The sequence below is a fragment of the Sinocyclocheilus grahami genome, unplaced genomic scaffold (genome assembly GCF_001515645.1).
Source record: "Sinocyclocheilus grahami isolate Dianchi unplaced genomic scaffold, SAMN03320097.WGS_v1.1 scaffold90.1, whole genome shotgun sequence".
NCBI classification, from domain to species: Eukaryota; Metazoa; Chordata; class Actinopteri; order Cypriniformes; family Cyprinidae; genus Sinocyclocheilus; species Sinocyclocheilus grahami.
In genome coordinates this window covers 453,367-477,071 of record NW_015505269.1, presented here as the reverse complement: position 1 = coordinate 477,071, position 23,705 = coordinate 453,367, and the positions used below count along the sequence as shown (strand labels likewise).

The 23,705-nt window shown below is 36.1% G+C and overlaps 1 protein-coding gene across 1 annotated transcript in view; it reads left to right on the top strand.

Annotated features, from left to right (window-relative positions):
- Positions 1–23,705, top strand: part of LOC107587171 (glutamate receptor-interacting protein 1-like) — a 164,652-nt gene that overhangs the window by 57,663 nt on the left and 83,284 nt on the right. The window contains exon 2 of the mRNA XM_016274838.1: positions 23,024–23,104. Coding sequence (XP_016130324.1) covers positions 23,024–23,104 — 81 coding nt within the window. The remainder of the gene's footprint in view (positions 1–23,023; positions 23,105–23,705) is intronic.

Below are 23,705 nucleotides of genomic sequence, written 5' to 3'. Positions count from 1 at the left end.
ATATATATGTATGTGTGTGTGTGTATCCCTCTATGGGATATCGTCATTTATAAATGACACTAAGAAAATTGCATTTAAAATACAATATTAATGTTAAACCAACAAAATTTTATTTTAGTGATGTCAAATGACATCCCCTTCAACCAGTAAAATTAAAATTGATTAGCCATGTGCTTCACATTTTTGGTAACTAAGTAGCAAAAGAGACATTAGCACATGTTAGGTCACATGCTCTCAAGGCTCCATAGTGAGCTCATTTTAGACTAGAAAATACATATAAATTCAAGTTATAAAAAATATAATTGTACATCCAAATGTGTTTTCTAAAGTTTTTTTGTCTGTCTTGTTGACTTTCACTTGGGCTATGATAATTGATTTGAAATTACAAGATGAAACACAATGTTAAAGTTGTTTTAATGCTTTTGAAACACTAAGACATGGTTTTCAGGCAGTGAAATTGCATCCGAATTTGTGTCAAGTTTGATTTTTTTCAGGCACGAGTTCCAAATCAAATATAGCAGCACAAGAAATAAATGGAATGTTCATAAAGATTTTTAATGTTTTTTGACAGTAATACCTTTTCCCTTTATTTCAGATAGTGAAAAGCATTTGATTATGTGTGAAGTTTCAGACAATTTGCCAAAAATAATTTACCCTAATGGGACAACGTCAGTTATAAATTACGGATCCCTAAAAAAAGGTCAAAGGTCAGATGAAGAAAACTAATTTTGGAAAATGATTTTACTCCTAAATATATGTAAAATATAAAGTCAATAATTTTTTTAAAGCTGTAAATTCACAATTAGTCCTATAGAGGGATGCATATATATATATATATAATAGATTAAGCGGTATTATGATTTTATGTAATATTGACTGTTGTGTTATGTGCCTGCTGTTTTTCGCAATTAGCATTTGTTTATTTTTTTAATTCATCTCGAGCCCCCTGCAGTCAGATGCATTTTGTTATGCTCGGTTTAGAGTTCTAAAAAGCATGTTTTTAATAATTGTTTTCATAAGCCAATGTTTTGTAGGTTTTAAAAATACGTAGTCTTCCTTCCATTTTAAGTCTTTGGAACTGGAAAATGTAAAATGTAATATCATATTTGATGTTATGACATTTGATGTCATGATGAATATTCCAGAATAGGCTGTTTTGAACTTGTGGGTCATTTTAGGAATGGCACATGTTTAGACTTAGTCTTATATGAGGCACATTTAAAAGGTCATAAAGATCCTTACAAAAAAACAGCCACTTTTGCTTACGGTGTGCCTTTCATTTGGAGTGTGTGTGTGTGTGTGTGTGTGTGTGTGTGTGTGTGTTGTTAGACACTTAGGTAGAGCCATTTGACTCATGATGAGTCAGCGAGTCGTCTGTTATAGGTGAAATGAAAGCATATATATGAGGAATAACTTATTCAAGGCAGCTAATGGACACTGATGTCGAGTTTCAGTAGACTGATGGTTCCTGGACACAAAAGGTTAAAGCAATGTGTGATTGTTCATTACATCAGAGATGTCATAATGTTGCTTTGTCTGGTGATATTAGTCAATGTTTTGCAACATCAAAAGCCAACAGTAAGAAGCATTGATATTGAAGTAAAGGATAATCAGAGGGTTCTTGTGTGGCCTTGAAGGATAATGACAGGCTGAATATACATGACTACTTACCACATAAACACAACAATGGACATATTTTGACCAATCAGAATCAGGTATTCCAGAGATCAGTGTAATAATGTGATATTACTAACATTCACTTTAAAAAAAACAAAAAGGTTCTTTATTTGCATCAGTGGTTCCATGAAGAACCTTTAAGAACATCCATGGAACCTTTCCATTCCATTAAAGGTTCTTTAGATTTTTTTAAAAAGATCTTCACACTACGGAAAAGTGGTTCTTTACGGAACTGTTTACTGAAAGGTTCTTTTGGGAGTCATTCTTCTTCTATGGTTCTTCTTGCTGTACAATCCCTCCTTTGGAACCTATTTTTAAGAGTTGAATAATGTATTTGATTTCTATCCAAAGAAAAAAAACAGCTTCATATTTTTTTGCCCCTCTCACCAGGGTCCATTGCAGCTTGTTGTTGATGAATTGTCATCTAATTTGAGATCGTCTAGTGTTCCTGGCCTTAGCCGTGTGCAGCATTTGTCTTGGTCGTGGCATTTATGGTGCCATGGCCTGTCGGTTTTATATCTCTGTTACACATTTGCTGGCATTCAGTCAGAAAATGAAAAAGAGGCTCAAGGTGTTGGTTTCCTCTTCATTTTACTCCACAGAGAAATTTGTACCTAAAAACAATATTAATTAGATGATTTTTTTTCCCCAACCTGAAAGGTGGGATACTACTGACAGGTTGTTGATTAAATTAATATATTCCATATTTTTTTCACCAACTGGAATAAACATGCCTAGCTTCACATCTGCAGGTGTTCTGTGAGCTGTGCCAATTATATTTTAGTTGCATGTATGGTAATGAGTTGAGCCAACCGCACTGCCACTTACAACTGTACTGCTTTCAGGGGACACAAGGTGGGCAGAAAGATCTGGATATATCTTATATACTAGTCACGGAAAAATGTCTGTTTGTTTTGTATATTGTATATTTGTGCTTGTGTGGGAGTTGTGTGCTCATGTGTTTCCAACTGCTGGTTGTGGCAGCAGTGTCACACCGTGCCTACTGTAGTAATTGATATGCTAATCGCTCCCTGACTCTGATAAGGGACATTTTCCATTTCCTTTCTTCAGCAGTCATTGGTTACACTGTAACCCTTTTGCATTGAGCTCAGTGGCTCAGGCCACCTGCTTCCTAACTGAAAAACAATTTAGAGCTCAGTTTGTAGAGCTGCATTAAGGGAACCTGCTGATAAGATCTGATTCAAACCAGATAGAAAGACAAAACGCACACCTACTGAGGGTAAGCAACTGCACGGGCAAAATGGCTATGAAATTCGCTATCCTGCTACCTGTATGAACCAAAAGGTGCATAAATAAAAAGGCACTTTTATTCAAATGCATATAATTAAAAATGTTTAGGGTAGGGTAACGGTGCAGCCCGAGCTGGTTGAAAATCTATACAAATATGTGATAATTCAAATCGGTTGAGATATTAAATGAATCGTGATACAATTGGGGGTGGGAGTTTATGTGAATATATTTCTGAGGGGAACTGACTGTCTTAAGAAAAGTTTAGAGGGTATGTAGTGTTCGTAAGCGCAGCGCTGGTGTGTTTACAGCGGCAACCTCCCTTGTATCCCTGTATCACTGCTGTTCCATAAGTGCCACCTTCTGTCAGAGAGTGAGTTTGCGTTTTCCTTCAGCCCATCTGCTATTTTGTTTCATGAAGATATGTTATATATAGTATAGCTTCAAAAAAGTAAAGTCAGACCATTCAGATTTTTGCTTCAAAATTTCAAAATTATACAATCGAATTTAGATTGCTCTTGCTTGTGATTAAAATGCAGTCACAGCCTCTAATTTTAAATGATTTTAAATTGTTTATATGAAGAGATTTCTTTTATTTGAGGTGTGGTTTGTTTTAAAATTTCAATTTAGTTGTGTTATTTGACAAGAAACGTGCAGAATTTTGTCCAAGTATTGTGTATGTGTATGTATTGTGAATCTTGTCAACTCAATGTCAACTCATTCTGAGTTGAGTGAATCATTACATCCCTAGTTTAGAGCCAGTAACATTTAAGGAAAGAATTCAATACTTTTATTCTGCAAGGATGTGTTAGATGGATCAAAGGTGACAGTAAAGACATTTATAATGTTACAAAACTTCATATTCATTAAAGAATCCTGAAAAAAAAAATATAAAAAATATTTTCACAAAAATATTCAGCACAGTTGTTTACCACTGATTTTAACACTGAACAAGACATGTTTCTTGAGCATGAAATCAGCATATTAGAATAATTTCTGAAGAATCATGTGATACTGAAGACTGCTAAAAAAAATCAGCCTGGTCATCCCATGAATAAATTACATTTTAAAATAGATAAAAATGTAGAATTGTAACAATATTTACTATTTTAGCTGTATTTTTCGTCAAATAAATGCAGAAGTGGTGAGTGTGAGACTTTTCAAAAACAGTTTACAAAAATTTATATATTAATCATTAATTTGTAATAATTAAATTTAATGTATAATAAAATAGAATATGCATATATATGACCTATGACTTATATATGACTTGTGTAAGACATTTTGACATTAACAACATTTTGCCCACTAAGAAATGTCTTAAGACCAATAAATGGACTTGTTGTTCAGGCAACTGAACACTGACTACTTCAGTAATATGTACATTTACACATCCCTAGGATTCAACAGCAGAGACAGCTGATGCTGACGTGCAGCCACATGAGCATCACACCTTTTTCTTGTTTCATTCTCACGCCAGAGGAGCTATCAGGGTTTCAGAAGAGTCCATGGAGCTTCAAGCTCTTTCGCCAGGCTGGAGTTTCAAAAGAAATCTGTCAGTCTTTTTGTTTCTCTCTCTCTCTCTCTCTCTCTCTCTCTCTCTCTCTCTCTCTCTCTCAGAGATGAGATTATGTGTTCACTGCATCTGGCTCTTCTGTCATTCATTCTGCTGGCACACGTCTGTCCTGATCTCCACCGCTTTCACTTTGAACAGCCTCCATCAATCCTTCTACGTTTGCTTGACAGCTGGATTTAGTGCCAGGAAGAGGAGGTGGTGATGGAAGTGCTGTTTTGGCTCTCCTGCGTTATGGGCGCATGTTTTGAAACTGTAAAACCTAGAGGTATTACGATTTGACAGCTTCCAATGAGTGTCCTATATTTAAATCATGGCATATGGAATGGAGGAAAGGAGAACAGAGCTCATTAAGCGTGAAGTTCAGGGTCCTGATGTGTCAACCTTCATCCTTTGCGACCAGTAAAATTTGTGTCATGGGAAACAAGTGTACTAATTAACTTGATTTTTACCTTTTCTGAAGAAAATATGAGAGCTTCTTGCCTGGGCAAAACTCTCTGGACCAATTCCAGGGGGTTGCTATGTGTTTGCTATTGCAATCTGAGTGGTTTTTAGTGTATTTCTAGAGTGCTCTGGGTCCTTTCTGTTAACCCTTATTCACACTGCTAGCTTGCAAACTCAAACTGACAAAAAGTTAGTTATTTTTAATTTGAGTTCATGCTTTCTTTTTGATTGGGTGCAAAAAAAAGTGAAATGTTGTGTTATTCAAAGAAAAGTTTCTCTTACAGTTGATTCAACCTACAGTTGGACCTCATATGCTAAACAATTACCAATAATATATTTTTTTATACATTTGTATTTTTTAATACATTTGCATTTTTTTATTTTATAGGCCTAATTAATCCTATATATTTTATTTATACAGCAAAACTATTTAGTATGAGTTAAGATTAAAATTTTCACACAATATTTATTTATTTATGGCACATTTGCAACCATTTTAGTTGTATTTTGGGGCCTTTATTGATAATTGTTCATAATTGGACACATTATTTACTGCTAAAAACAAGCACAAACACTTTCACCTCCAGAATGTTAACTATTTTTAGCTGCAAGAAACCTGATTCTTAGTCAAAATCCAATGGAATCTTGCTTTCGCTAGCAGTACGTATCATTTGAGGCTGAAATCTATTGCATTTTTCACCAGTTTTATAGTCCACCAAGTGAAAATTGAGTGAGATGGCATATAGCACACCTCTAATGTCCATAGCACAAGAGTTACGTGCAAAAGTTTTGTACTCTGTGGTTTGCTCTCGTCCCCTACTTCAGCAAGGCAGGCTGTGGAAGGTTAAAGTAAATAATTCTTGTCAGCAATATCTGCTTTGTGACGTTACCTTTCTTGCTTGGGCCGATGAAGTGTCAGGGCGTTTGGTCGTTCAGCTGATATGTGAGGCGATCAAGGCGACGAGAGCCTCTCAGACTCCATTGCTTTTTCAATCAGCCCTGTCTTTTTTCAGTAGAATAACCTTTGTGCCTAGAGGAAGTCTGTTATTTTGAATGGACTACACTTTGTCGCTATACTTTGTAGCCCCTGTGAAATTTTTCCCCAAGGGTATGAATGTCACAGAGTTTTCTAAAGGTTAAGTGTATGTTTTTTTTTTTTTTTTTTGGTGCTACCTCAGATGGGAGACAGATAAGCACTCCTCGATCTCAGCTCTGGCTGGGTTTAAATATCACCTCAGTTCGAGAAAAACCCCTGGTGTGCTTTTCGGACAGGTTAATAATATAGAAATATACCCATAAATGGCAGTCCTTCCTCAGCTGTCTCTTCTCCCGGGCCCAATTAAGTCATTTCTACCCCGTGTCTGTTTTTGGCTGGACTTGACGGCCTCCAGCTGGTCTTGAAGTCTGCTGCAGGTTTGGACGGCCAATGGAAACAGTCTGCTTTGGTATTATGATGTCCGTTAACCTGGACTAGGCTCATTCTACAGAGAAATCGTACCAAATTTAGCGAATAGCCATTCAGTTTTGCGCCAACCCATTGAGGGTCTTATAAACTCGATGTACTGTACATGCTCACATACAAGTAGTCCTGATTCAGTACAGAATCCTTCATTAGCCTCATTACATGCAAGGCTTGCTTTGCTCTTGCCTGTGTCAGCTGCACTGCATGTGTCCTCGAGCGGTGCTGCGTGTGTGTAGCTAATTTCCCCAAATTTGTGTTCTGACCCAGAGTGTCAGAGCCCAGGCTTCTAGCTTACTTAATTTTGTGGTGTCAGCATTGTTTCTCGACAGGTTGTGTAATGTGTTGTGTGTCATCTGATTGGCTAAGATGCCTGCAGGGTGTAATCAGCTGCTTCCATGTGTCCGAATAGTAATAATGGAACCAGTGTAGGGTGTCATGGAAACTGAATGCAGCCAGGCTGATGGCTCTTTTGGCTAGTGGTTTAATGTAAACATTGGCAGTGCATCAAATATTGTATCTAAATATACTTGTTTTAGTCTCGCTAAGCTAAACGGTTAGCTAGGGCTACATGATTTAAGAAAACAATGAATTACAATTTTTCGATTTGATAAAAAGTGTGATTGCATTTATTTATTTAGCTGTGCTTATTTGTAGGGCTGCATTTGTGATTTATACATCAATAGAACTATTTTTATTTGTTGTTGTTATATTATATATAATTATTAAAAATTATATAAATGTAAAAATAAAATTAAGTATTGAAGAAAAATATAATAATAATAATAATTGTTGTTGTTGTTATATACTATTATAATATAATAATAAAAATACATTTATTTTGTATAGCCCCTTTAAAAGTTACTACATCAGGGCGCTTTACATAAACGCTTTGCACTAAGGCAAACACAGCCATATATGACAATACACTGTAAATATAACAAAAGACAGATAACAAAAAAAACAACACAATAGAAAACAATCCTGAAATAAATTGTTTTAAGAGAAGTTTTAAAAATATATAATGAATATGCTTCCCTAATGTCAGCTGGGATAGAATTCCACAGTTTTGGAGCATAAGATGAGAAGGATCTGTCACCCCTGGAATGAAGTAGTGCTTTGGGAACAGATAAGAGACCACACTGAGAAGATTGCAGATTGCGATTTGGCATGTAAGGTGTTAAAAGATTGGCCAAATCATGCAAATACAGAAATAGAGTTGGAAACATGGGAAACATTCACAAATTGACCAGGTTTAGAATGTGTATAAATCTATGTGTCATCGGCACTGAGTGAGTGATGGCTGAGGTCAAGAGATCTTAATAGCTGACCAAGAGGGTAGATATAAATGCTAAAGATCAAAGGACCAAGAACTGAGCCCTGTGGGACACCAGTACAAACAGGACCCACCTCAGATCTGAAACAATCCATTAATTATATATAAATTATTTATAAATTTTAAAAAGTGTATTTAAGTAAAATATAATAATAATAAATATTATTATTATTATTATTATTCACAGTTCAACTGTAAAATAAATAAAAGTTATTTTTTTCAGAGTTTTAAATAAAACTTTTTATAAGAACATACAATTTCAGGCTTTCTATTCCAAAATTTCACATAATTTAATGAGTTACTTGCTGTGTCTTTGTGAAATTTACTATCAATTTCATAGCGAAAATTGTTTTTACACTTTTATTTCATTGTAGCCCTTAAAGCTTTTCTTTTGTCGACAACAGCTGGTTTATAAGCACTTCTCATAACCAGTATATGAAGATGTTTGGCGCATATTATGTTCCCAAATGCACATTATAAGCGACCCGAACTCATAGCACATGTAGAGTTGAGTTTGTGTGGATTTACTGCAAAACTGTTAACGGTTACCTCAGCAATCCAAAGCCTGGAGTGGTCACCTACTGTACCAAAGTATTTGAACCCTCCAGCAAAATCTTTACTCCAAAAATCCCTTTATTTTTCCAGACTGTGTGGGTTTTACTTTGGAGAAACAGTCCGGATGGAGGGTTGGTCCTGTTGAGAGAAGCACAACATTCAGTAGCAGCGGGCGGTAATTGTTAACGGTTACCTCAGCAATCCAAAGCCTGGAGTGGTCACCTACTGTACCAAAGTATTTGAACAGCAAAATCTTTACTCCAAAAATCCCTTTATTTTTCCAGACTGTGTGGGTTTTACTTTGGAGAAACAGTCCGGATGGAGGGTTGGTCCTGTTGAGAGAAGCACAACATTCAGTAGCAGCGGGCGGTAAAGGGGAAGCGAAGGGGAGGGGAAGATGAGGTAGAGGTAGATGTTCTCTGTCGTTCTCAATCTTCTCTCCCATTTAGGATTCCTCCAGAGTTGAAGTGAGAGAGAGAGCAAACAGTTTGTTCCTCTTGCCCAGTGAGGAAGTCTACCCCCCCCCCCCCCCCACCATCATCTTTTCTTTGATTTCTTTCTTTTTTTCCTCTTCTACACTCGGGGAGCACTGAAGTTGTGAGGCGATGTTATAGCGTGCTGCTCTAAGATAATGCACTTGTGGCGCCTGCTGCTCTCTATCGCACACATTTCAGTTTACTGAGAACATCAAAGACCTTTTGAGTTAATAAGTGATGTGTTCAGGAACTTCAAATATTTGCGAAGTGCAAATTTAAAGCAATAGTTCACCAAAAACGAAAACTCATCAGCGTTTCCTGTGCCACTTCTTCAGTGTGATGGCAGAGTAAATCATATTTTACTAGAGATTGCATGTAATGCCATAAAAAAAGACTGTAAAAATATTTTTTATCTTTTACAATTAAGTTGTATTGTGTGTAATTTTAATAAGATAAAATGATGATCAAATAAAACCGTACTATTAGACAAACTACTCTAACAATTTTAATTTAATTTTTTTTTTTACATTTTATTTTGTTTTGTTTTATAAGCAGCGGCACAGGGAAACTGATCATCAGAGTCTGATTTACAATAATTTTTTTTATTAATAGTTTATTAAATGGTTTGAACCAGTTTGAATCATTCATTTGAATCAACATCTGATTCACTCAATAAACTGGAAGTTGTTATCAGTCAGCGTTTTCTATACATATACACTGTTTTCTATGTGTTATTAAAATTCAATAAAATAAAAATCTTAATGAAAATGTGTTTAATTTGTCATATGAACAAACAGTCTGTAACAGTAGTGATACAAAATAGCTTCATGTCAGCACTGAAAGTAGTGATAGCTTGATATTTTTCATATTGATATTTGATATTGATTCATTAACTCTTCTAACTGATTCAGTTCATTCATTGGAAGATTCATCAGACTGATTCAGTCAGTGACTCCTGGGTTTGTGAGACTTGATTCACTAAACAATCCAGCTCAGAAGATTCATTTGATTTTGCTTTTTTGTGTGAACACTTTTCAGTGGGGAAAATTAGACAATCTTTATTATCTCTGCTGGAGATAAGTTATGTTTTACCCTTTGGACACAGTTTTATCTACATTTTCACCTACTGAGAAAATCTTGACGTTTTTGAGCACACATGGTGCTGTAATATCACATTTTCTTAAAAATACTGTATTACCATGGCTGGCAGCAGTTTTCATCTTTTAAAACGCCGTGCTGCACCTTCCCTTTATGGAGGTCAAAGAGTCACTTTCATTAGATTCATTCATTTGGCTTCTCATGAATTTCTAACATGTCTTGCAGTTTGAATTTTAGCTTTTAAATGGATTGGCCTCTCAAGTACTTCACACAGCCAATTACCCACTGCAGTGGCCTTTAGTGGGAGCCGGAGCACCTCTCACCTGCTCAGCAGATAAGCTTCAGAGACGAGTGCCTAACGCAGTGCGCTGAAATGAAAGGTAGAATAACTCTGAAGAGTTAGCCACTTATCCACAGGAGGGAGGCTGCCAAAGGGCTTACTGCTTGAGATGGTTGGTGTCACTGTGGGGAATCTTAGCGAATGAGAAGCTGTCTTGCACGAAGAGCCATTTGTTTTTTATTTCTCCCAGGGGTCCCACCACCTTCCTCGCTTTGAGTTTACCAAATAACAGAAAATGCAACTCATGCACATTTCGCTCTTTAAAATGTGATGCCATTTTTTTCAGTGAGTCAAATCATGCCAATTTAAACAGAGGGAAATGTGTGAGCCAGATGGATTTTAAGTGCAAATTCACCCCCACCCCACCAAAAATAAAATAAAATAAAGATAAAATAGAATGAAACTGTACCACTAGAGTACTGTTTGTTTTTGTTTTGTGTTTTGTTTTTTGTTCTGTTGATCAAGAAGCACCACTCTTGACCTGTAATATAAAATAAAATGCATGACACCCCTAAATAACACAAAAATATAATAATAATAATTATCATAATAGTAAAACTGTACCATAAGACTACTAGTTTATGATTTTTTTTGGCCAAAGGCACCAATCTAGGCCTTCAAAATAAAGTGCATGACACCCTTATTAAAGATAACATATATATATATATATATATATATATAAAATAATAAAACCGTATCACTAAACTACTGTATTTTGTTTTCTTTTGGGCTAAGTAATACAGGAGCACCTCTCTCGACCTATAAAATAAAAATATAATAAATAATCAAAATGAAGTGCATGACGCCCCTGCATTTTTCTACATCAGTATTGTGCTGTTCATTATAGGATGGAAAATCACAAGTACACAAAGACTGAAGAACTGTAAACAGAGAGAACTTTCTATAGGGCACTTTTTCTCTATTTATCTTCTGATATTCTCAATTTGGCAGCCCACCAATTCAGCTGCCCAACCATATGAACCTATTCTGAGATCATCTGCTGCTTTATGTCCAGTGTGGTCAGTAATGAGCTCGGTGATGGAGCTTGGGTCAGGGTGAGAATCGAAGTGTTTAAATGTGCGTCGAGCCACCAGCTGCAGCTCCAGCACTGAGTCCAGAGGTGAAGGATTACATAAGCTTCCTTCACAGACGTTCCCACTGCGGAGTACCAGCAGCAGGTGCTGACCAGAGGATGAGTTATAGCTCTGATGTCTGCAAACTTCTGAACACTTTTCACACCTATGATCAAATGCTGCAGTGAAGTCAACATTCATGTTGTTTTCGGGGTCTGAGGAGTCCAAGGTCATTTTAAAAGCTCAAAACAACAACAAAAAGATACACTACTGTTCAAAAGTTCAAACTTTTTTTTTTATAATAAATTAATACTTTTATTCAGCAAGGATGCATTAAATTGATCAAAAGTGACTAAAGAATTTTACATTAATTACAAAATATTTTAATTTCAAATAAATGCTGTTATTTTAAACTCTATATTCATCAAAGAATCCTGAAAAAAACAAATATTAAGCAGCACAATACTGATGATCATAATAAAAAATGTTTCTTAAGTACCAAATCAAAATATTATAGCGATTTCTAAAGGATTGTGTGACACTGAAGATTGGAGTAAAAGCTGCTGAAAAATCAGGTTTGCAGCTCAGGAATAAATTACATTTGAAAATATATTAAAATAAGAAATGTTATGTTTTTAATATTTCACAATATTACAGATTTGACTATGTTTTGATCAAATAAATGCATAAAATTTAATTACAAAACCACAAAAATGCATCTGTAGTTTAGTTTTATCCATGGTAACACTTTATTTAAAGCCTTTATGTATAATGCATTAATTATTCCTTGCAATGCACCTTATAATGCACTGTACAAACACATGAATAAATGTAACCACAGTTAATTACTTATAATTGTTACACTATGCAATTTAAATTTAGCTATGATTATTTATGACAAGATATAATGTATTACAATGCACATTATGAATAATTATAATGCATTATAGCCTTTAATAACACTTTTTAATGCATTATATATAAAGGCTTTAAGTAAAGTGTTACCTTATCTATTTATACAGTTGAAATATCTAAAAATCCATGAAACTATCCAAAAATTTACTCGAAGCAATGCTGCATGAGATATTTCAGAATTTGTAATACCAGTCAACTTTTGTCTTACTGCACTGGAACTTAAGTCTTAAAACGCATATTTGTTTTCTAGCTAATAAGTAAAAGAAGACTAATTAAAACCTCATTAAGAAGTCATTCTCTGCAGTGAAGAATAAAGTTCTTGCCATTTTAGCCAGTGCAAAATGGTCAGATGGTCAGTGAATTAATTATGGGTCTGAGTATGTGACACTCATTTAGACCCTCTCAGAAGATGTAAACTCTTTGCTCTCTCGTTCCTCTTATCTCTTTCTTCTCCCAGAGGTGCCGCCCTCATCCCAACTGTAGTTCCACCTCATCTGAACCACCAGTGGTTGAGGGTGACACAAACTGACTGCTCAGGCCACCTGGGTTAAAATTTCAGGGCTTTTAATCCCAGGTCCTCCCGCCTTTCCACTTAGAGGTGAATACGGGCAGACACTCCTCCACAGTGCCCAGGAGGATTCTGGGATTGTTGCTCCCTTTATGTATGATGTAGTTCCACTCTTTGAACCGGGATGGGTGGGCTTTGTCATCCCACTTTACACAGACTGAGATCACAGCTAAAAATAATAGGTCCGTTCCTTCACTCTCCCCTGGGGTAGTGCTGGGCTCACTTCAGTCTGGTTTTAACCAGATTCTGAAGTCGTTTTGCACAAAAATACTGTAGTTCTTATTGAAGACAGTTAAAGTGTCTGTTTCCTGCCTATTTGTTCTCAACGTTATTTATTTAGAACAATAACAATGTCATGTTATTTTTAAAAAAGGCCACATAGAGAAGGCCACAAAGGCCGCATTCGTATGCTTGTCACCATTTGTGTCACAAATTATTTAGTCTACAAGCAGGGGTTGCTGGGAGAAAAAAAAAGTCAGCCTGTCAAGCCTGCAATTCGCAGAAGTTCCAGATCTTTAAGGAAGCTTTTAGGAAGTGTTTCTGTACCGTGCTTTCATGTCTTCCAACTCCCCAAATGAATGTACGGGTATGCATGAGCGAGCATACTGTGACCTGACAGGATGACGTCCGCTTTGCTTGCATCTCTCATCTTGTCCCATTCTCTCTCTCCCTTTCTGCCGTGCACAAACATACCCTCTTGCTTCCATTTTCCTTGTGCTGTAGACCGAAATTTCTCGTCTCGCCTCGGTTTGTGCTAATGCTTGTCGCCTTGAGACACCCAGGGTTTTATTCATTTATTCATTTTGCCACCTGCCGTTCACATGTGCAGAACCAACCTGGACCATCGCTGGTGTACTTGTTGATCTCTTAAGAACTTTTCTAATGGTTTTCCATTCCATCGGACTGTGCAACTTTTGGTTTGCGGTGTCTTTAATCTAGAGTGCCTAAGTGCCCAGGGGTTTTTCTTTGAATAGAGAAAGAAAAAGTAAAATGTTGGGACATCATCAGCACTTTTAGTACGCCCACTGCCGGAGAACCTACCGGTGCACTCATCCGAACAACATCTTGCTTCCCCGAGCTCGTATGTGTGTGCGGTTTTGTGTGGACGTTTCCACGTGCCAGGCTGAACTATGCAGAAAACAGATGCTGGACAGCCACTGAGGTTGAAGAGCTCTGGCACAGCTAGTCTTGGTTTCCGGAGGGCGAGGTGGATTTCAGACGACCCCCCAGGTGTTGTAGAGCGCTTGTTCCCTATGGCGTTCCTGTGTGGTGTCAGCAGAGCTTTCCACAGTGACGTCGGTGAGTATCGTTGGTGATAGTGACACTGGGAGAATGAGGGATTGGATGCTGAAAATAGGCTTTAGCTAATACGGTTAATTAATATCCTGCTGCGCTGCTTTGTTTTATCTAAACTGCTAAATCTGTCAGAATAGGGATGAAATTTTGGTGTGAAAATTGCATGTTAAATGTGGAAATTGTGTTATCTTGCAAGCTAAGTTTTTTTTTAAACCAAGAAATAAAGAATCAGTCTTCATTATTATTTTCTGAAGGTCTTTGATCCTGAAATGAATGCATATTCAGTCATTCAGCTATCCGGTCAGGCCTGAATATCATCTGCATAATAATGTCTGAATGATCCGAGAAACATGGCTGTATCAGCTGGTTGGTTTGGCTAGCTAAGCTTGTTTGATTGGTTACATTCAAGACTTCTCACACATGGCCCCAGTCTGTCATGCTGTGTAACAGGCTGCCAAACAGTTAAAGAAACACTCCACTATTTTTGAAAATAGGCTCATTTTCCAACTACCCTAGAGTTAAACAGTTAAGTTTTACCGTTTTCTAATCCATTCATCCATATTATGCAGCTCCTGAAAATAGGCTTATTGGAAGTTACCTAGCTGGGGACTATTTTCAGGCGCCGCGTAATATCATTGCGCCTGCTGCACCCATGGTACGACAGCAAAGTTCCGGAATGAGAGTATAGTTCCTAGCCATATCGCAACTTTTCATTTTCCGTCGGTCTTAGTACACGATGTAACTACAGAAGAGTCAAGTTTTAAATAGGAAAAATATAGAAATTCTTTGGTCATTTTTGAGCGAGATGCTAACGGTCTAATCAGATTCAATGATCTATGCTAAGCTACAGCTAAAAGTGCTACCGCCAGACCCGGCGATCGGCTGAATGGATTCGAAAACGGTAAAACTCAACCGTTTAACTCTAGGGGAGTTGGAAAATGAGCCTATTTTCAAAAATAGCGGAGTGTTCCTTTAATGTTCATCTGTCTATAGCAAAAACTAGATTTGTGAGGGGTGCTTGTCTGTGTAAAAGTCACTGCCGTGATGCCATTTTATTGCCCACCAAGCAAGTCTGACCTGAATAGTCTGATCTTAGAAACTTAACTTTAACAAGTCCCTTACAACTTGCTCTGACCCTGTATGTTTTTTTTTTACTTCTCTTTTTGATTATTGTACATTCTTTTTCATTAGGCTTTATGCTATTTTCCGTTTTTATTTTCTATATATCTGCCTTGATTTTTAAAGCGAATTTGAGTTTGTAGAAAGGTGCCATATAAAATAAACTACTGCATTATATTATTATTATTATTGGTTACTAATTGTAGGTTACATTTTGGAAAAAGCCCGTAAACCTAAGTACTGCATGAGCAATTTTAGAGATTCTTGCTTCAATAAGCAACATAAATTACAACTTTCATTAGGAGACCGTTAATTTGCATCAAGATTGGGTGCTGGAGGAACTTTCTCATCATCCTTATCTTAAAATTATTTTCATTCTAGTTTTTAATTAATATTAAATAAACTTGACTTCATTTTATTTTTTATTTCTGATTATTATATTTTTAACCAATATAATAAAATACTTTCCAATATGCACTTTATTTCAAATTCTGAATTATCTTAAATATTTCTTTTTGTGCCATTATTTTACTTTTTTTATTTATCATTCCCCCCCTAGTTTGTATTAGATTTTGAATGGCATATTTTTCCTTTTGGTCTCTGGCTTTTGGGCCTCTGCATGTTTGTTTAGCAGGAATGTGCTAAATTAATTCACTTAACTTGCATCAAGATTGGGTACTTGAGGGTAGACTACATATGTTCTACATTTTTCCAACTGTGAATTGCTTGAATTGGTATAACAAATATCCATCATCTGCATCTGTGGAGTGGGAGATTCAAAGATGTTTTGTCAAAGATTTGAGGATACAAAGGCATTTGTGTTCCTGGTGGTCTACGTTCAGTTCCTCACAGCGCATGTGTTTTGTCCTGTGATTCCTTTGTCTTCTTATTTCTGTGTGTGTGTGTGTGTGTGTGTGTGTGTGTGTGGGAGATTCAAAGATGTTTTGTCAAAGATTTGAGGATACAAAGGCATTTGTGTTCCTGGTGGTCTACGTTCAGTTCCTCACAGCGCATGTGTTTTGTCCTGTGATTCCTTTGTCTTCTTATTTCTGTGTGTGTGTGTGTGTGTGTGTGTGTGTGTGTGTGTGTGTGTGTGTGTGATCTGCACATCACAAGCACTGAGGCTTTAATTTGGAGGGCTGTGTTTCATGTGATGGTGTAACCTAGACAGGCGAGAGCCACTTTGTACTAACACCTTCTGCTCAGATGCCAAGATGAGCCTCTCTCTGGCGCTCATTCATTTTGTCTCTCTCCATCTCTGTAACCCAGATTCAGGAAAAGAGACAAAATTATTGAGATCCAACAGCTTTTGAACGCCCCACAATTCGCTGACACTGAGATTGATTTGTATCTCTGCCTCAATAATTTGTGCCAGACACTGTCAAGACACAAAGATATTTAGTTGGATTGATTGGTCCGAACCAGAGGTTTATTCCACCGTCTATTTCCATTCAACACCTCTTTATTAGGGGTTAGAAAAAAAAAGATTTATATACTTTCCAGATACTATTATACTATTTTATAGACAATATAAAAGCCAATTATTAAAAGTTAGGATGAAATGAGAATTCACCATATTTTCTAAATGAACGTTAGTAATATTTTTGTGCATGAATCATTCATTGCATGTTTCTTTTTTTATTAAAATGTCATAACTCAAATCTTTGCTTGAAATGACAGACTTCTCTAATGGCAGAAATTATCCAATCATTTATTCCACTTAAACCCTGCCAATGCAATAGTGATATTTATTAAAGAATTTATTTATATTTTGTATATTTTTACATTTTCAGTATGATGTTTTTTATGAAGCTATTTATTTTACTTAAAATTAAAAATTTCACTTATAATTTTAGTCATTTTAGTACTTAAAAAAGTTTGTCTTTGGTAAATAACTGTAATAAGTTTGTTTCTCGTCTAATGCATATTTTTATTGTATTTAAGCTTTATTTTAATTACTGAAAATTGTTTTAATAGTTATAGTATGTGTTATATAATATAGTATATGTTCATATATTCACATTCAGCTACCTCCCTTTTAGGGATTTCCTAGCATCAAAAATTGCAAAAACTCTAGCCTCAGACCGCCCAAGTTTGAAAAACCGCTTTTGCACCGATCAAACAGATAAAAAAAATTTGACAAATGAATTTGGTCTACAGCAAAAGTGCTAGCTAGAAAAATGCTCTAAAATTCATGAAGGAAGCCATGTTGCTACAGTGTTTTATTTTATAATGAATAAAAGCAGCATCTCTTCTATCCTCATTCACAGTAACACGGTCTGATGAAGGAGCGAAGCCTTGGGCCACTGTATGGAAAACACCCACATGCTGTTTTACACGTCTGCGTAGTAGACGTCCATGAAATGCTTTGAAATTTTCGCGTGTAGGAGCGTTTTGCATACTGCTGATGGATTATTCTTGCTTTTCACCGCATGAAAACAAATGAATCTGCTCCCACACTCTCTTCCGTGTTGATTTTCCGAAATAGCGCTAAGAGTGTTTGAAGCCGATGATCAGATTACTGAAATAAAGGTAAACTTCATCCCATGATGCCTTCGGCTCAGAACCTGTGGCAAATTCAAAGAAATCTGATTCCTGGATGTGTCGATAATCCATTTACTGACCCCTCTGTCAGTCTGGTCATCTCTTGCTTGCACTAAATGGCTGAAACATCTGAAGGTCTGTGTGAGGAGGCTGTCGGTGACGTCTTTACACATCAGCTACTTCATACACACTGTGTTCTTACAGTTCTATGCATTTTAAAAAGTCTGTCTGCTCTGCTCTCTGGGGAGATGCAAGCAGTCGGTTGTCGTCATAGTCAGCGAGCAGTGCCAGTCAATAGGCTGTTTTTTTATGTAAGGACTACCCAGCAGATTGTATTAGAGGATGGTGGGTAAACTGGTTTGAATCTCCAATTCATTTCAAATCAATTGGCAATTTAAATGGCAGGTTCAAATCGACTTGTCCATCGAAATAAAAACAAATTGCTGCTGCATGTCCCCTGGAAAAAGCATTTAAAGGAACAGAATACATCAGGAACATATTGATTGCTTGTAGATCCTGTATAGGAATTGTTTTTCTTTTTTTCTTTTTTTGTCAGTATATTCAGTATGTATCAGATAATATTGGATATTTAATTTTGGACTCTCTCATTTTGCCTTTTTTAAAATTCAGATTACTTTTGCTGTCATCAAGTGCTAAATTAAAGGGATAAAACGTGAATTTTAGCCCAGATTTAACTTCAGGAATATTATATATTAAATATTGCTTTTGTATACACTTAAAAAAAAAAAACTGGTGTAGAAAAACATTTCAATCAAATAATGTCAAAGAACTCAACTGAATTAAGTCAGTTACTAAATCAACTGTATTCCTTATAACACTTAATCCAATAATCATTTTATTTTCAACGGTAAAAATATTGAAGTGTAATAACCCTCCAGTCATCTTTAAAGGGGTCATATGATTCTTTTTTTAAAGATCATTATTTTGTGTATTTGGTGTAACAGAATATGTTGACATGCTTTAATGTTCAAAAAACACATTATTTTTGAAATACTGTACATTATTGTGGGTCCTCTATGCCCCGTCTCTCTCAAATGCTTTGTTTTCTACAAAGTCCCTCCTTCCAACAAGCGAAATACTTAAACTAATAACAAAACAGTAGATGATTCAGAAGAGCCAGATTTTCGTAGCAAAGTCAGAATTACCTCCTCTCCTAGGTTCATGAAACGGTCGTCCATAAAATACATTGCTGTTCTGTTGTAAGTCATCTTAAAGATTCCTAAATTCCTAAATCTACTTTCGAAAGGCCAAATAAAGTGCTTTTGCTTTCGCCTAGAAACACACAGCGTCTCCCTGACATGCTGCTTCAACACTAACTGCAGTTACTGAAACCACGCCTTCTTTCTTTGCGTGAACATTTGGGCGCATTATGCAAATATTTCCACATAGTGAGGTAGATATGTGGGGGCGTGTTAGAACGAGCCGTTTTAGGGGGGCGTGGCAGAGTCTTAACTTTGATAAAGAATATCTCTTTGGTTTTGAGACTTTAGTCTTTGCAACTTCAGGGATCTTATCTATGCACAATCAGCTTGTAACACTCCAAAGAGAAAGGAAAACTTGAAATCGCATCATATGACCCCTTTAAGAACTTTCTCATCATTCTAATCTCAAAATTAATTACACAAATTTCATACTGTATGAAATGTTGAGATGCCTAAATTCAAATAAGCATTATAGCATTGATTTAACAATTAACATTAAAAATTTTATATGATTTTAGTGTTTTTTATATTATATTTTTATTTTATAGCTAAATACTGTAGAATTATACATTTTATTTTTATTTCAAATGTAATCATTTTTTTGTTACAAATACTAAAATAAACTTGATTTAGTCATTTGTTTTTAGTGCCATAATATTCCTTTTTTATTATTTATTTATTTTTGTTTTTCCCCTGGTTTATTCGATTTTAAATCTCAGAATTTTCATCGTAGTCTCTGACTTTTGGAGCTCTCTGCATGTTTATTTTGCAAGAATGTGCTTTTATAATTTCAGCTTCATCTCCATGAGTAAAAGCGCACTCTGTCATGCTTTAATTTCACGTAGAACCGTGGCTTTAGTGAAGTACGCATTCATTAATTTAACAATTTGGTGCATTTGATTTGACAAAGAAATGCCCCAGGAGTTGCTGTTAACTGCCTGAAGAAAATGGAGGAGACTTATTTCTCATCCCCTGTGGTCTTCCTAAGGTTCCTCTTCATTTTGAAATGAAGTGACTTATTAATGAGAGGGTACTTTTAATACAGCCTGATTCAGAGCTTTCTCTGCCTTTGGATCAGAACAAAAGCAGGAGTGGGATGCTGCGTTCATTCGGGGCTCTCATGTGCTCACTGACTTGCGTCAAGTCTATTGACCACCACACTAAAGTCAAACTGACCATGACAGATGATCAGGAATAAATCAGACGCTCACTCTAATCTCAAGTGAGACTGTCAAAACAGCTTGGGAAGCTCATTTATGAGGTCTGTTTCTCTTTTCAAGTAGCTTTTTAAATTCTATTTAAATTGCAAATATTTCATCATATTTGCATGATATTTCACAATGTTTCATCAACTATTTTGGGGGAAAAATAAAATAAACTTACTAACAAACTAACTAACTAAGTAACTCATGGAGATGAAGTTGAAACACACACACACACTTGCAGCCAAAAGTTTGAAATTAAGATTTTTAAATGTTTCATAAAGGTTATTTAATTTAAAAAATAAAGTAAAAATGGTAATGTTGTGATATATTATTACAATTTCAAATATAAATTTTCAAATATAATTTCGATCTTGCACCAAATCAGCATATTAAAATGATTTCTGAAGGATCATGTGACATTGAAGACTGAAGTAATGATGCTGAAAATTCAGCTTTGCCATCTAGGGAATAAATTACATTTTAAAATATATTCAAATAGAAAACAGTTATTATAAAGCGTAGGAATAATTTTTGATCAGATATACAGTGCACAGCACCCCCTCTGAAACATAACAAATTTAGCAATTACTCTTTGCTTAGAATACATGTTATGGTTTTTTAGAGATATAATATTCCAGCAAGTCTGCTTGATCAGTTACCAAAGAAGAATGTTAAAATGATTCAAGAAAATAAAATTTTCTTATCAAAGTGATCAAATGTTGTCAAAAATGAGTACAACTGAGCAACACTCCCCATTAAAGACCAGGGCATTTAAGGAGGTCGTCCTCCAGGAGTTAAACAGCACAGATGTAAACATTTGTCATGAACTTTTACACTCAATGCCAAGAAGTGTCAGAGCAGTGTACTTAGAGTTATTGAGGACATATTAAGTTCTAGAATATTACACTTGTTTGAATTAAATCTAGGTTGTACTAAATTCTGCAATCCATCATTTAAACAAAAAGTGGCTACGTTTCTTATTTTACAGATATTAATGGCATGTATTTCTCTGTTTTTATTAAGAATATGTTTAATACATTTCAATTTAGCCATCTTTCTATGAATTATATTAGTGATCATTAAGAAAATACATATTTTATATTTAATCAGAGGGGGTGTTACTCATTTATGCTGTGCACTGTATGCAGCCTTGGAGAGAAACATTCTTTTTAAAAAACATTGAAGAACTGGATTATTTTATTGACATGATCTAGCAATTACATTTTTAGGCAACTTGAGCAGCTTAAAGGGATACTCCACCCCAAACAGAAAATGTGTCATTAATCACTTACCCCCATGTCGTTCCAAACCCGTAAAAGCTTTGTCGTCTTCGGAACACAATTTAAGATATTTTGGATGAAAACCGGGAGGCTTGTGACCGTCACATTGACTGCCAAGTAAATGACACTGTCAAGGTCCAGAAAAGTATGAAAAGCATCATCAGAATAGTCCATCTGCCATCAGTGGTTCAATCTGAATTTTATGAAGCGATTAGAATACTTTTTGTACGCGAAGAAAACAAAAATAACGACTTTATTCAACAATTTGTCTCCTCTGTGTCTCTCCGCATCACCGTAGCGCCATTTTGGAGAATATCCACTGAACGCAAGCAGCGTACGCTATTCTGTGTCAGCCGTGACACAAGGATACGTTTTCTACGTGTATTTACGCTTTGATTTGAACAAAAACAGCGCATCTGTGTGGCGCGGCTGACACAGAAGAGCGTACGCTGCTTGCATTCAGTAGATTTTCTCCACTTCTCTCTAATGGCAGATGGACTATTCTGACGATGCTTTTCATACTTTTCTGGACCTTGACAGTGTCATTTACTTGGCAGTAAATGTGACAGTCACAAGCCTCCCGGCTTTCATTCAGAATATCTTAAATTGTGTTCCGAAGACGAACAAAGCTTTTACGGGTTTGGAACAACATGGGGTAAGTGATTAATGACAAAATTTTCGTTTTGGGGTGGAGTATCCCTTTAAGGTCATTGTGCAGGACCTCATCTGCATATAATTTACATATTCATACTGCAGTCAAGACACATTATCAGATACAACGGTGCACTAACAGTACTAGAAAGCCAATATATTCAGTTGTGTCATAAGTTAACTTCTGATTTAAGTGCTTCAAACTACTTAACTCCATACTAAATGTGTAGTGCATTAATACTTATAATTAAGGGTTTGTGATTCCTCACCCTTAGTGTGAACAAGAGTAATCGCATGCCTCACCAAGCAGATTGCAACTCACTTATGTTCAGAAATGATGGTATACAGTATGTTTATAATTGTCATCTTTTTCCCGCTGTATAAATTTCCATCCAGTCTCTTGGACACCTACACGCTTCTCCACATATGTGTGATCTGCTGTTGAGTCTGGCTGCGTTTGCTACTGCAGTCAAAGTAAACAGTGCTCAGTGTGCCGTCCTGCTGTTCTTTAAGGGCTCCATTATGACGGGACTCCCGCTGTCTTTGCTCGGTATTCCACGGCTCTAAATCTGAGCACACAATCGGATGGCCACAGCTGAAGCTGCTGATGCACTCACCGTATATCACAGATGGGAGGCCACTGTTCTCTGCTCAACATGTAGGAGTATGTCTGTGTGCCTTTTTATTACATTTGAGCATGTGCGTGAAAAGCTGACAGCTTCGTGTTCAAATGATTGTTATTGAAGGCTACGCCTCTTGGAGAGCGTGTTGGCCATTGTAATAGCTGTGTATATGTGACAGCTATCATTTCCTGTGAAGAACGCCCACTCCAGCGGCTTTGAATTTGTGTACATGTTGCTTGCATGGGAAAATAAGGACAAGGTTTTGCTAATGAAAACCATTGTGTGGTTTTCAAATGTCTTGGTTTTCTTGTGTTTTTCAGATGAGGGGCCCTACACTAAACACTCCAATCCCTCCAGGCCACCAGATGGCGCTCTGGCAATTAGGAGACAGAGTATTCCAGGTACAAAGCACAACGTCTGATTTGTCACTGCAGTTCTGGTGTAAAATATGCTGGGTTTTATTCGAAGGTGTGGTTTAGTATGATGCTCGAAAAGTGACATATAACAAAATTGCGTTTTTGCAAGTGTACGATTATTGACAGGAAATAATTACCGTTTTATGTGCCTATTGCTAATGTTTTCTAAAAGGGCTTTATTATAATGAAATTTACAAATTTTGTCTCATCTGTGCATTTTATTTGCTTAGAAGTGAGTGTATGGCTGCCTTCATTTTTGTGTGACGACATACACCTGCATCTCAAAAGTGTTAATGAAACTCAACATTAGTAGGTACTTCTCCTCAAAATGGCTGTTGTTTAGTGTGAAAGCTATGTGAAAATATCTGTTTCATGCTAGCTTAGCTTAGCTTTCCAATGTTTCTAGCTCTGTGAAGCCTTATTTTTCTTAAACAAGATTGTGACGATTTTAGATGTAGTTACCAGTTTTATTATTAATATACAATCATAGTATTTATTCAGATTTTTAATTTGCTTTTACTTTTTATTTTCATTTGAATTTTAGTACTTTTATATGCTTTTCTCATTTTAATAGTATTTTTTTTTA